Source organism: Phodopus roborovskii, unplaced genomic scaffold, assembly GCF_943737965.1.
Source record: "Phodopus roborovskii unplaced genomic scaffold, PHOROB, whole genome shotgun sequence".
Classification (NCBI taxonomy): domain Eukaryota; kingdom Metazoa; phylum Chordata; class Mammalia; order Rodentia; family Cricetidae; genus Phodopus; species Phodopus roborovskii.
In genome coordinates, this window is record NW_026126469.1 from 2,663,376 (window position 1) to 2,673,689 (window position 10,314).

The 10,314-nt window shown below is 46.4% G+C and overlaps 3 protein-coding genes across 5 annotated transcripts in view; 1 reads left to right on the plus strand and 2 right to left on the minus strand.

The window, feature by feature from the left end:
- LOC127226881 (protein HIRA) overlaps nt 1-461 on the minus strand; it is a 78,175-nt gene extending 77,714 nt beyond the window's left edge. The window contains exon 1 of one of the 3 annotated variants that reach the window (XM_051190998.1): nt 258-459. In XM_051190998.1, the coding sequence (XP_051046955.1) occupies nt 258-294 (37 nt within the window). In that variant the 5' untranslated portion in view covers nt 295-459. Of the gene's footprint in view, nt 1-257 lie in introns of all 3 variants that reach the window. The other 2 variants (XM_051191001.1, XM_051190999.1) reach the window with 2 other exon arrangements.
- Nucleotides 462-1,158: 697 nt separating this feature from the next.
- Nucleotides 1,159-5,201, plus strand: Mrpl40 (mitochondrial ribosomal protein L40). Its single transcript, XM_051191003.1, has 4 exons — nt 1,159-1,313; nt 1,900-1,983; nt 3,531-3,689; nt 4,812-5,201. The coding sequence occupies exons 1-4, from the start codon at nt 1,261-1,263 to the stop codon at nt 5,134-5,136; spliced, it is 621 nt and encodes a 206-aa protein (XP_051046960.1). The 5' UTR covers nt 1,159-1,260; the 3' UTR covers nt 5,137-5,201.
- Nucleotides 5,202-9,270: 4,069 nt separating this feature from the next.
- On the minus strand, nt 9,271-10,314 carry LOC127226884 (serine/threonine-protein kinase 16-like). Its single transcript, XM_051191004.1, has one exon. It carries the CDS (start codon nt 10,001-10,003, stop codon nt 9,326-9,328), a length of 678 nt encoding a protein of 225 aa, XP_051046961.1. The 5' UTR covers nt 10,004-10,314; the 3' UTR covers nt 9,271-9,325.

The window sequence follows — 10,314 nt, forward strand, 5'->3', positions numbered from 1 at the left end:
GACTAGGGGTGGGCGGCGCAGGATTCAGCGCCATTGCTTGGAGCGAAGGCGGAATTCACAGCAACCAGCCCGAAGCACGTGCCCAGGCTCGCCGGTATCCCGGAGCCGAGGACAAAGTCTGCTCCAGCCCGCTCTGCAGCTCCGGCACCCGGCACTGGCGTCTGGGCAAGGCGGGCTGGGCTTGAGCGCGCCAAAGGCCAACTCCAGACCCCACCCCGAAGCAGGCTTGGCCGCCCACGACTCCTGCGCGCACTCACCATTGTGGTTGACCCAGGTTGGCTTCAAGAGCTTCATTGTTCGGCCGACGCCGGGCTGAGGCCAGAGCCGTGTCCCTCAGCGCGCCTGGGCCATGGAGCCTCTGCCGCTTCCTCCAGCGCCGCCTGCCCACCCTTGCCCTCAGCGCCGCCGCGCCATCTCCGGCCCGCGCCCCCAGCCGCCGCCACAGCCGCCTTCTGCGCTCGGCCACCGCCGCCGCCGCCACAGCCGCATCCCCTGCGCCGCTCCTCCTCCGGCGGCTCCGGGGCAACGCCGGAAGTCACGGCGCGCACCTGCCAAATCGCCCCGGCGGGAAACCGCTCCCTACGCGGACGGGGCCGCCTCGGCTCTTTGGCTGGCAGGGGGAGCGCGAGACTACTCCGCTTTTGGTCCGGCACCGGCGGTGTCTTGTGAGGCTCTGTGTGAACGGGCTAGCGAGCTCGAGATTCCGCCCGGCGATGTGGGACCAATGTAGTGTCCAAGTCTTAGCTCTGCCTCCACGGCTTCGAGTCCAGCTAAGTAACTAGCTTCTGTCACCCATCAACACTCCATTAGGCATCTCGTGAGCGCCATCCCGGCCGGTGCCAGCATGCAGCTAGCGGCAGACGGCAACAGCCCTGAGCTCGAATGGGTGCCGAAAAGAGCTAACCCGGTGGAGGGGTAGAGGGGCATTTATTGGAAGAGCGGGCGTTTGAATAGACGTGAACACATAGGCCAGGCGAAGCAGAGAGCAGCCACACCAGCACAGGAGACACTTGGGCAAGGGCTGCAGGCCTACACCGCAGCACCAACAGGAGGCGGAACGCCAGCCACAAGGCGCTACGAAGCGAGCCGCGCTCAATCGGGGCGGGGCTGCGTCAGGGGCGGGGTCAGGAGCGGACCCGCCTCTCCGAATCCGGGACCGGAGAGTTCCGGGCTGCGGCCTGACCCTACTCGGTACCGCAGGTCAGACGGCCCAGGGGCGCGCTCCCGGAAGCTGGCCACCTGCGGGTGGCGTGAAAAGCTATGACTACCGCTGTGGTGCTGTGCGCTGCGCGGGCTCTGCGGTCGCTGAACAGGTGAGTGCCGCCGCGGGTGGCGAAGTGCGCAGGGCGCGTGCGCGGCCTCTAGCTGCTCTGGCGCTCGCAGCTTGCGTTGTTGCTGATGAAAATCTGAACTGGGAATGTAACTCAGTAAAACAGACTACTCGCCTACGGAGTTTGGAGCCCAAGGCTCCATCCTAGTATTACCAAAAAAAAAAAAAAAAATTGGGCGTGGCGGCGCACGCCTGTAATCCCCGGAGTTTGGAGGTAGAGGCTAGAGGCTAGGTCAGAAATTCAAGGTCATCAACTGCTCCGTAGCACGTGTAAAACCTAGGCAATATTACACTCTATTTAAAAGAAAAAGCAAAAATCCTGCTTAGGTAAGTAGAGGCCCTATCCAAATGTGAAACGGAGTTCAGAAAAATACTCACTTTGACTTTGCTAGCCTAATACAAATGAACAAGGCATGGTGGGTCAGCCCTAGGCAAGACCCAGAATTACAGAAACTTTTGTCTGAAAAAATCAAAATAAATACTTGCAAACGCCCTCCAGGTTTTGGGGAGTCCTGAAGTTATGTGTATGTGCTTTCTGGATCTTTATACATAACCCTTCTCTCCTTCAGGATCCCTGGAATCTGCCGGACACAGGCCAGACACACCCACCAGAGAGCTTCCTTGCTGTCCTTCTGGGAGCTCATCCCCATGAGGTAAAATTCAACATGCATTCAACCAAAACAAAGCAAGACTGCCCAACCTTTGGTTAGCAGATCAGCTTATCAAGTTAATTAAATGTAGGTAGATGCCTCTCTCCTGGCTTCCCTGGAACTCACACTGTATTTCTGTGTTTTGGGAGTTTTGTTTTGTTTTGTTTTGTTTTCCAGACCGGGTTTCTCTGTAACAGCCCTAGCTGTCCTGGAACTAGCTCTGTAGACCAGACTGGCCTCAAGCTCACAGATATCTTCATGCCTCTGCCTCCTGAGTGCTGGGATTAAAGGCATGTGCCACCATCGTCCAGCAAGTTTTGGGTGTTTTGTTTTTATGTATATGTGCCTGTCATATGTATACACATATGTTTTTAGGTGCCCTCAGAGACCAGACAGGGGTTACAGATCCTGTAGAGTTATAGGAATCCATGAGGCTCTGATGTGGGTGCTGGGAACCAAACTCCAGTCTTCAAAAGTAGCAAGAACTCTTAACTACTGAGCCATCTCTCCAGCCAGCCCCAGATCACATATTCCTAATGGTAAATTATATCTGGGAGATGTGTACCTTAAAGCAAACTAGAAAATTCCTAAAGCAATTAGGACATGGAATTTTTTTTAATGTGTTATATCTGCATGTATGGGTTTACATTGCTTGCCTGATGCCCGCAGAGGCCCGAGCAGGGTACCAGTTCCCTTGGAACTGGAATTAATGATGGTTGTGAGTCACCATTTGAGTTCTGGAAACCAAACACAGGTCCTCTGCAAGAGGAAGTGTTCTTAACCACTGAGCCATCTCAACACCCCAGAAATTGGTAACAAATTCTGAGAAGTAAATAAGATATGGCCAGTCACTTTTACTAACCTGTCTCTTTTATGCTTAAAGCATTTTTTAAAGCACAAATTCTTTTAAAATGTGAATGAATTTTTAATCCATTGAAGTAAGTTGGTTATAGTTCAGTAAGTTCACTTCTCAAGGCAATTTCAGGGTATCGTTGAATCATAGACTTCTAAGAGCTGGCCATGGTATTGCACACCTTTAGTCCTAGCACTCAGGGGCAGAGGCAGGGGAATCTCTCTGAGTTTAGGGCCAGCCTGGTCTACAGAGTGAGTACACAGAGAAACCCTGCCTCAAAAAAAAAAAAAAAAAAAAAAAAAGAGAGAGAGAGAAAGACTGTAGCTCAGTTTATTAAGTCCTTGACTAGCATGCACAAAACCTTCGGTTTAGCCCCCAGCACTGTAATACAAGGATTGGTAGAAAATGACGGACGATCCTGGCAGTCAGGAGGTAGACAGTAGGATCAGAGTTCCAGGACATGACTACATAGCTAGTTCAAGGCAAGCCAAGGTTATGAGAATGTATCTTAAAATAAAAAAATTAACACTTCCCCTTAGTAAGTACCTATAGTTTTGTGCTGCTTCCTGGAGTTAACTGTCACTGAGCTCATAGAGTCAGGACTGTGAATAACTCTTTCTTGTAGGCACTTCATTTAGCATCATGTCTGTCCTGAGGTTGAAGTAGAAGCGTTGAGTGTTTGTTTCTTATCCACTAGAGCAGAACCTCTACGGAAGAAGAAGAAGGTAGACCCTAGAAAGGATCAAGCGGCAAAGGATCGCTTAAAAAGGAGGATCCGAAAACTGGAAAAAGCTACCCAAGAACTAATTCCTATTGAGGATTTTATTACCCCTGTGAGGTTCTTGGATAAGTCAAGGTAAAGGCTCTCCTCTGGGTTGACATCCTCAATGCAAAGGAATTCCCTTGAGTAGTTCTGATTGAAGTTCATGTCTCATGGGAACAAGTGAGTGGGGTGGACCCCCCAGTCTAAGTCTTTTTCATCTTGATTGTGCTTTTGGGGTTTGGAGAAAGACATTCAAGAGTTTGGATCAGCTTTGCTCCAAGGGTCATGTGTTCATGTCCATGAGTGTTGATTGTAACTATGACATAGACCTTGACTCCACGGCTCTCACCCTCTCACCACTGTAGAAAACTCTCAGCCCCTCCTACAAATGTTCATAGTTGGTATGTGTTGCAGTTGTGTTATGTGTAAGTTTAGCAGCTAGCTCATGCTCTTCTGGAAGAATGAACAGTTTATAAAGCCCTGCAAGTTGGGACCAAGACAGACCAGCTAGGCTCTTGTCTCTGAGATTTTGGTGTTTGTTGCTTCTGTACCCTTCTAACCAAAAGGAGGCTTTGTATGGGGCAAAAACAGTGGTACCATAGTTCTCTCAGAGTGCTCTCTTTTCTGCTGCTGGTGGACAGCAACTGCTGCCATGTTCTATACTGTGTTCCTTTTTTCTTCTTTTAAGATTTCTTTTTATAGGAGCTGGAGAGATGGCTCAGAGATTGAGAACACTGGCTGCTCTTCCAGAGGTCCTGGGTTAAATTCCCAGCAAACACATGGTGGCTTACAACCATCTGTAATGAGATCTGGAGCCCTCTTCTGGCCTGAAGAATACAGGCAGAACACCGTATACATAATACATCTTTAAAAAAAAATTTTTTTTTATTTATGTGTTCTTGTGTATGTTGTATGTTCATGTGATTGCAAATTCTCTAGTGGATAGAAGAGAGCAGCAGATCCTCTAGAGCTACAGATAGCTGTGAGCCAATTTAATATGGTGTTACAAAAGAAATTCTGGTCTCTAAACAGTAAATGCTCTTAACCTCCAAGTCATCTCTCCAGCCCTTTATTTACTCCCAAGTTTACTATCTTCCTGAACCCTGGGTGTACCTAACACTGAGCAGTGAAGTCATGTACAGTTGGTCACAAGGGTCCCTCTGCAGCACAGTCAGTACTCCTCCGGGTCACAACTTTGGACTTGTGTGTTCACAGACAGCGACCTCAGGAGGAGCATTCTTTCAAGGAGAGTGAGCAAAGAGCTCTTCTGCTGAAGAGGTGGGCACTATACAAGCAGCAGGAACATGAAGCAGAGAGGGATGCCATCAGAGCCATGCTGGAAGCCCAGCAAGAAGCGCTTCAGGAACTGAAGCTTGAGTCTCCAGAGCTCTACTCGGAGGCCATAAAGCGGGACCCCAGCCTATTCCCCTTTGAGAAAGAAGGGCCACACCACACGCCACCAATCTCTAACTACCAGGCCCCTGAAGGAAGGTACAATGACATCACCAAGGTATACACACAAATAGAATTCAAAAGATAGAACTAAAAATTGCTATCTTTGGAAGATGCTGGCCCAAGGAGTCAGAGTGACCGAGCTAAAGTCTACTTTCCACAGATGAGATACATTCAAATAAAGTAAAATCAAAAGCGCCTCTGTCCTTTATTTCAACCTAAATGAATCCACCTAAGTTTGGGTGGGGTTTTCACACAATGGTGAAACAATGACAAAAACACATTGACCCTCCAGTGGGGAAATTATGGTGGTCTCGATAGAATGCTCCCAGGACCTTCTATTCCTGCTGACCTTGCTTTGGTCCAAGCTGCAGACCACAGATATCTGGTTGGCGTTGGATGAGAGCAGCACCTGGTTCCCTCCTGTACTTTTCTCATAACTTGACCTTGGCAAATTAGCAAGAGCAATTCAAACAGGCAATAAGCATAGTGGGGGGTCTTTCATATCAATGCTCAGACCAAAGGGTCTATCCTGTCCTCAGACTGCATCCTTAGACTGACCCCTCACACAGACTTCCTATACTGCACTGAGCTTCTGTCTCACCCCATCTTATATTCCTCTCTGGAACTAGCCATATCACTTCTGCCTCCGCCTCCCTAGTGCTTGAATTAAAGGCATGGGATTCCCAAGTGCCAAGTGTTGGAAACTGCCATTCTGCTGACCCTGCCCCCAAACGATGGATGGGACACACATGCCCAGTGTGGCCACATCATGGCTATCATGAGTTGGGGGGGGAGGAGTTAAGTAAGGACTCAGTATGCCTTTTAAGCAAGCACCCCCCCACCCACCCCCGTCTCTATGTCTCTACCTATTTTCTCTTCGCTTGCCCCTCACCCCTCTTTCTAATAAAACTTCTCACTCAAGTTCTTGTCTGCCTGGTGTGTTTATCCCTCTGCCTCAGTCAACCCCTTCCAGCTTTATCCCCTGATGTGGGACCCCCTCCCCCTTTTCCGGCTTTATCCTATAACTGAAACAAAAGAGCAACACCAAGATCACCTTTGTGTGAGCTCTGTTTCTCTTTTACACAGATTCGATCTCATGTAGCCCAACGTGACCTTGAAATAACAGATCCCTCTGCCTCTGTCTCCCAAATCCTGGGATTAAAGGTATGTGCCACTACTCCCTGGCTTCTATTGGCTTAGCTCTGCACTCTGATCTTCAGGAAAGCTTTATTTGTTAAACAAAATATCACTACATTTCCCCTTTTTGTCTAAAATAAAGCTATAACTGGTTTAAGAAAAACTACATGGGGCTGGAGAGGTAGCTCAGAGGTTAAGAGTACTGGCTACAGCCCGGCAGGGGAGGCACATGCATTTGATCCCAGCCCTCGGGAAGCAGAGACAGGTAGATCTCTGTGAATTTGAGACCAGCCTGGTCTACAAGAGCTAGTTCTAGGACAGCCTCCAAAGCCATAGATAACCCTGTCTCGAAAAAATGAGAAACAAACAAAGAAAAGAGTACTGGCTACTCTTCCAGAGGTCATGAGTTCAATTCCCAGCAACCACATGGTGGCTAACAACCATCTATAATGAGATATGGTACCATCTTATGGTGTATAGGCATACTTATATACATAATAAATCTTTTTTAACAAAACAATGAAATAAGTACAATAACGATATACCATATGTACAGGCAAGAAGTACATCAACAATGTCTAATCCATTTGCATTTGACAAATTCAGAGAAAATACTCCATTATATCCTAATTTGGTAAGTCCAAAGTCTGTACCTAATTTACTTTCTATTATAACTTGAATCACCATCCAAAAATACCTTTTGATATCACTAAACTTTTCTGGTAAACAAGGAAAATTATAACTGTAATTATTTTGTCTCCTTCAGAGACCCAAGAAGGAAATAATAACTGAGTAAACAGGAAGTACAAGCAAGTGACTTCCAAAAAATGTGAGAAATGACAAAACAGCTGGCTGCCAAGGTTCCTCTGCAACAATGGGGCATCTATTTTTGGCCTAAAGGCCTAGAATTTTCGACAGACTTCTATGAACAGGAGTTTTGAAGGGCTGTCATACCTTGTCTTGGCAAAGTTTGGCAGTCCTTTTGTGTTCTGCTGGTCCAATTTGAACAGTATACTGTCAGAAATTGAGGCAAGGGCACTTTCTTACCCAGTGGCTTACTTTTGCCACAAAAAAAGTAAACTCCATTATCTCGGTTTAATAAGGATCAGGATAAACAATCAGGCCAAACAGATGTTTATTCAGGGAGAAATAACTCACAACATAGGTGAACACCAGCAGGTTCCTGCTTCCAAGAATGCCTTCGGAAGTCCTCCTATCACTGGGCGGCTTGCAAAAGAGTGTTCTCCCTCACCTCCTCAGACTTAGTTTGGTGGAGAGCATTGCAGTCTGAGGTTCAGTGGATTGCCCCTTCAGTCTGAGCATTGGTAGAGGTGAGAACTTTTCTAGTGGCTGGCCACTTTGCTTCTCTGATCTTCAGCTTTAATCCCAATATCTGTAGCTGAGTTTTTAGTTTGTACTTTACTGTTTCATTTTACGAGAGACATATGCTGGTGCATTGTCAGTCTTAATTTGCACAGGTATTCCCAAGATGACCATAACTTCTAACAAATATGTGATTAAAGAATCGGCCTTTTCAAAACCCAAAGCAGTTGACTATATTTAGTTTTCCAAATCCTACCAAATGAAACACATCCATCTTAAAGATTTCATTCCTTTGAGTACCTGTTGGGTTAGTCCCTGCAGGTAATGGTGTTTGGTTGTATAAAGAACAAGTAGGACATTTCCTTATAATTTTCTTGACTTGTGCCAAGTAATGAGTTTTTTTAAACCTTTGCTATTGACATAATGTTTTGTTTTGTTTTGTTTTTTAATGAGATTCTGAGGCCTCCATCACATTTCCAATCAATAGTTGATCAATTTCTTCATTGACTTGTGCCGGAGGACCTGGTAGAATCATATGGGATCAAATGTGTGTTTTATATATGGGGATGATTCCTATTCCTGATTATTTCTTGTAATTGGATAAATAATAAAGTCAATTCTGTATCATCTGGTATGAATTCAGCAGTTTCAATATGGAAAACAGCTCTGCATATTGTTAATCAGTAACTATGTTGAGAGGTTCCATAAAATTCATTAATACCATGAGAATAGCATATAATACTGACTTTTGGACAGAATTACAAGGCCTTAGATCCACTTTATTTAAATTTTCTGATTTGTAACCTGCCTTTCCTGATTTACTTGCATCAGTATCGAATGTAGGGGCTCCAAATATGGGTGTTTCCCATACAATGTGAGGAAGGATCTAGTTAGTTCTCTTTATAGGTTGAATTCTCTTGCTTTTAAGATATTTGTTATTAATCTCTTCAAAAAAACTACTGCAGGCTCTTTGCCAAGGTTCACTTTCTGCCCATAATTTGTCAGTTTCATCATGATTAAAAGATACTATAATTCCTTCTGGATTGATGAAGTCTCAATTTTCCTTTTAGGATTAAATCAGAGAACTTTTCCACTTAAGTTTTTTTAATTTTTTTACTCTGTTTATGTGGATAAAAAAATCAATTCTAAGATAATATCTTCCCTCTGCATTAAAATTCCTGTAGGGGATGCTTAGAGTGTAATATGACCAGAATGCAGGTATGCTTCAGATCCACACAATCCACATGTGCTTCTGTAATTCCTCTTCCAAAAAGCCAGTTCTCTCTCAGCTTCAGCTGATAACTCCTGGGAACTATGGAAGTCCTTGTCACCGTCTAAGGTTTTGTTTAAATTAATCAGTTCATCAGGTCTGATCTCAATAGGGGGCTATAGATGGAAAATGTCTCCAAAGAATCTTTGAAAAGTCATTAAGAATCTGCAATTGAATCTTAATTTGTACCTTTTGGGGGTCTAATATTTTGTAAACCTATTTTATAGCTTAAATAAAATCTCCTCTGTATTTTTTTTCATGGTCTATTTTCACTTTATTCTCCTGTTTATGTATTCTCCTGCTCCCAGATTTGGAGGCAGAACATGATGTGTGTCCAGCAGTCCAGCTTTGAGCCCTATTTTCTGTTTCACTTTCCCCCAACTCACCCTAGGCTCCTTGCCCAGGTACTGGGATAAGAGCAGAGCACACAAGGACATGCCATCTTTGCCCCTAGCTGTAAGAGCCGTCCTGGGAAGAATGGAAAGTGTTCCAATGAGGGATGAAAACTTCAAGGTCATCTTTCCAACATGCCCCTTGATTCTGGTCAGATTTGGGTGGTGTGCTGGCCAGGAGCAGGTGGCTGCAATGCCTCCAACTGACTGAGGAGGACAGGAGTGTGAGGGCGCTGCTGGGGGTCCACGGTTATCATAGAGGCCAAAAGCTGTCGCAATGCTGAAGAATGCCTGGGGCTTTGTGGGATGCTGAGTTCATTCTGTACAGCAAGGGCCACACTGTCACCCTTCTGGAACACCATATCATAAGGGCCTTCCCCAAACATCATGGCATAAAGCACACAGCCTAGGGACCAGACATCAGTCAGCTCATAGATGACACAGTGGCTCTGCACAGAAAAAAGCTCAGGTGCCCCGTAGGAGATGGTGCAATGCTGGGCCGCCCAGTCCTGTAGAGCTAGGGCCTGGTGTGAGCCCTCCACCTGAATACATGCTTGATTCATGGAACCCAAGTCCATTAAAACTGGCTGCCCCTCATCACCAAGCAAAATATTGGTGGGCTTCAGGTCCCTGTGCGCATAACCTTTGGCATGAATGGCCTCAAGGCCTCTGCAGATACCCAGCAACAATGGAAGAATTTGGTCTTCAGTCAGGAAGTTGCCTTGGTCCTTCAGTCTTTCTATCTCATTCCACAGTGTACCTCTCTTGAAGAAGGGTAGCAGCAGCCAGGCTTCATGCTTAGCCCCTCGTTCTTTCAAACAGTAAGCCATGAGACGAAGGATGTTGGGATGATGGAAGAGGCGATGTATGTCCGCCTCTCTCTGGGCCTCTTCCTGGTCCTGCTGCTCATGACACAGGATTCGCTTCAGGGTGTAGAAGTGTCCATCATGTAACCCCTCCACTAGGTCCACATAGCTGAACCCACCGTCCCCCAGTTTCTAGATGAAGAGGTAACGCTTATTGTCAATGATGACAGTTCCCCGGGAGCAGACACAAAGTGCGTGGCCCATAATGTCTCAGTCATCCTCTTCAAGGATGGTCTTTCTTCTAGCGAGAGTGGGCTCTTCCAGGCAATGGGCTG

What these genes read in the sequence shown, in the direction of transcription:
- Mrpl40 (XM_051191003.1), top strand. Translation starts at nt 1,261, where the DNA reads ATGACTACCGCTGTGGTGCTGTGCGCTGCGCGGGCTCTGCGGTCGCTG. An exon ending in GCTCTGCGGTCGCTGAACAG is followed by an intron (nt 1,314 to 1,899) that starts GTGAGTGCCGCC and finishes TCTCTCCTTCAG; the next exon opens with GATCCCTGGAATCTGCCGGA. An exon ending in AGGTTCTTGGATAAGTCAAG is followed by an intron (nt 3,690 to 4,811) that starts GTAAAGGCTCTC and finishes GTGTGTTCACAG; the next exon opens with ACAGCGACCTCAGGAGGAGC.
- LOC127226884 (XM_051191004.1), bottom strand. Translation starts at nt 10,003, where the DNA reads ATGGCTTACTGTTTGAAAGAACGAGGGGCTAAGCATGAAGCCTGGCTG.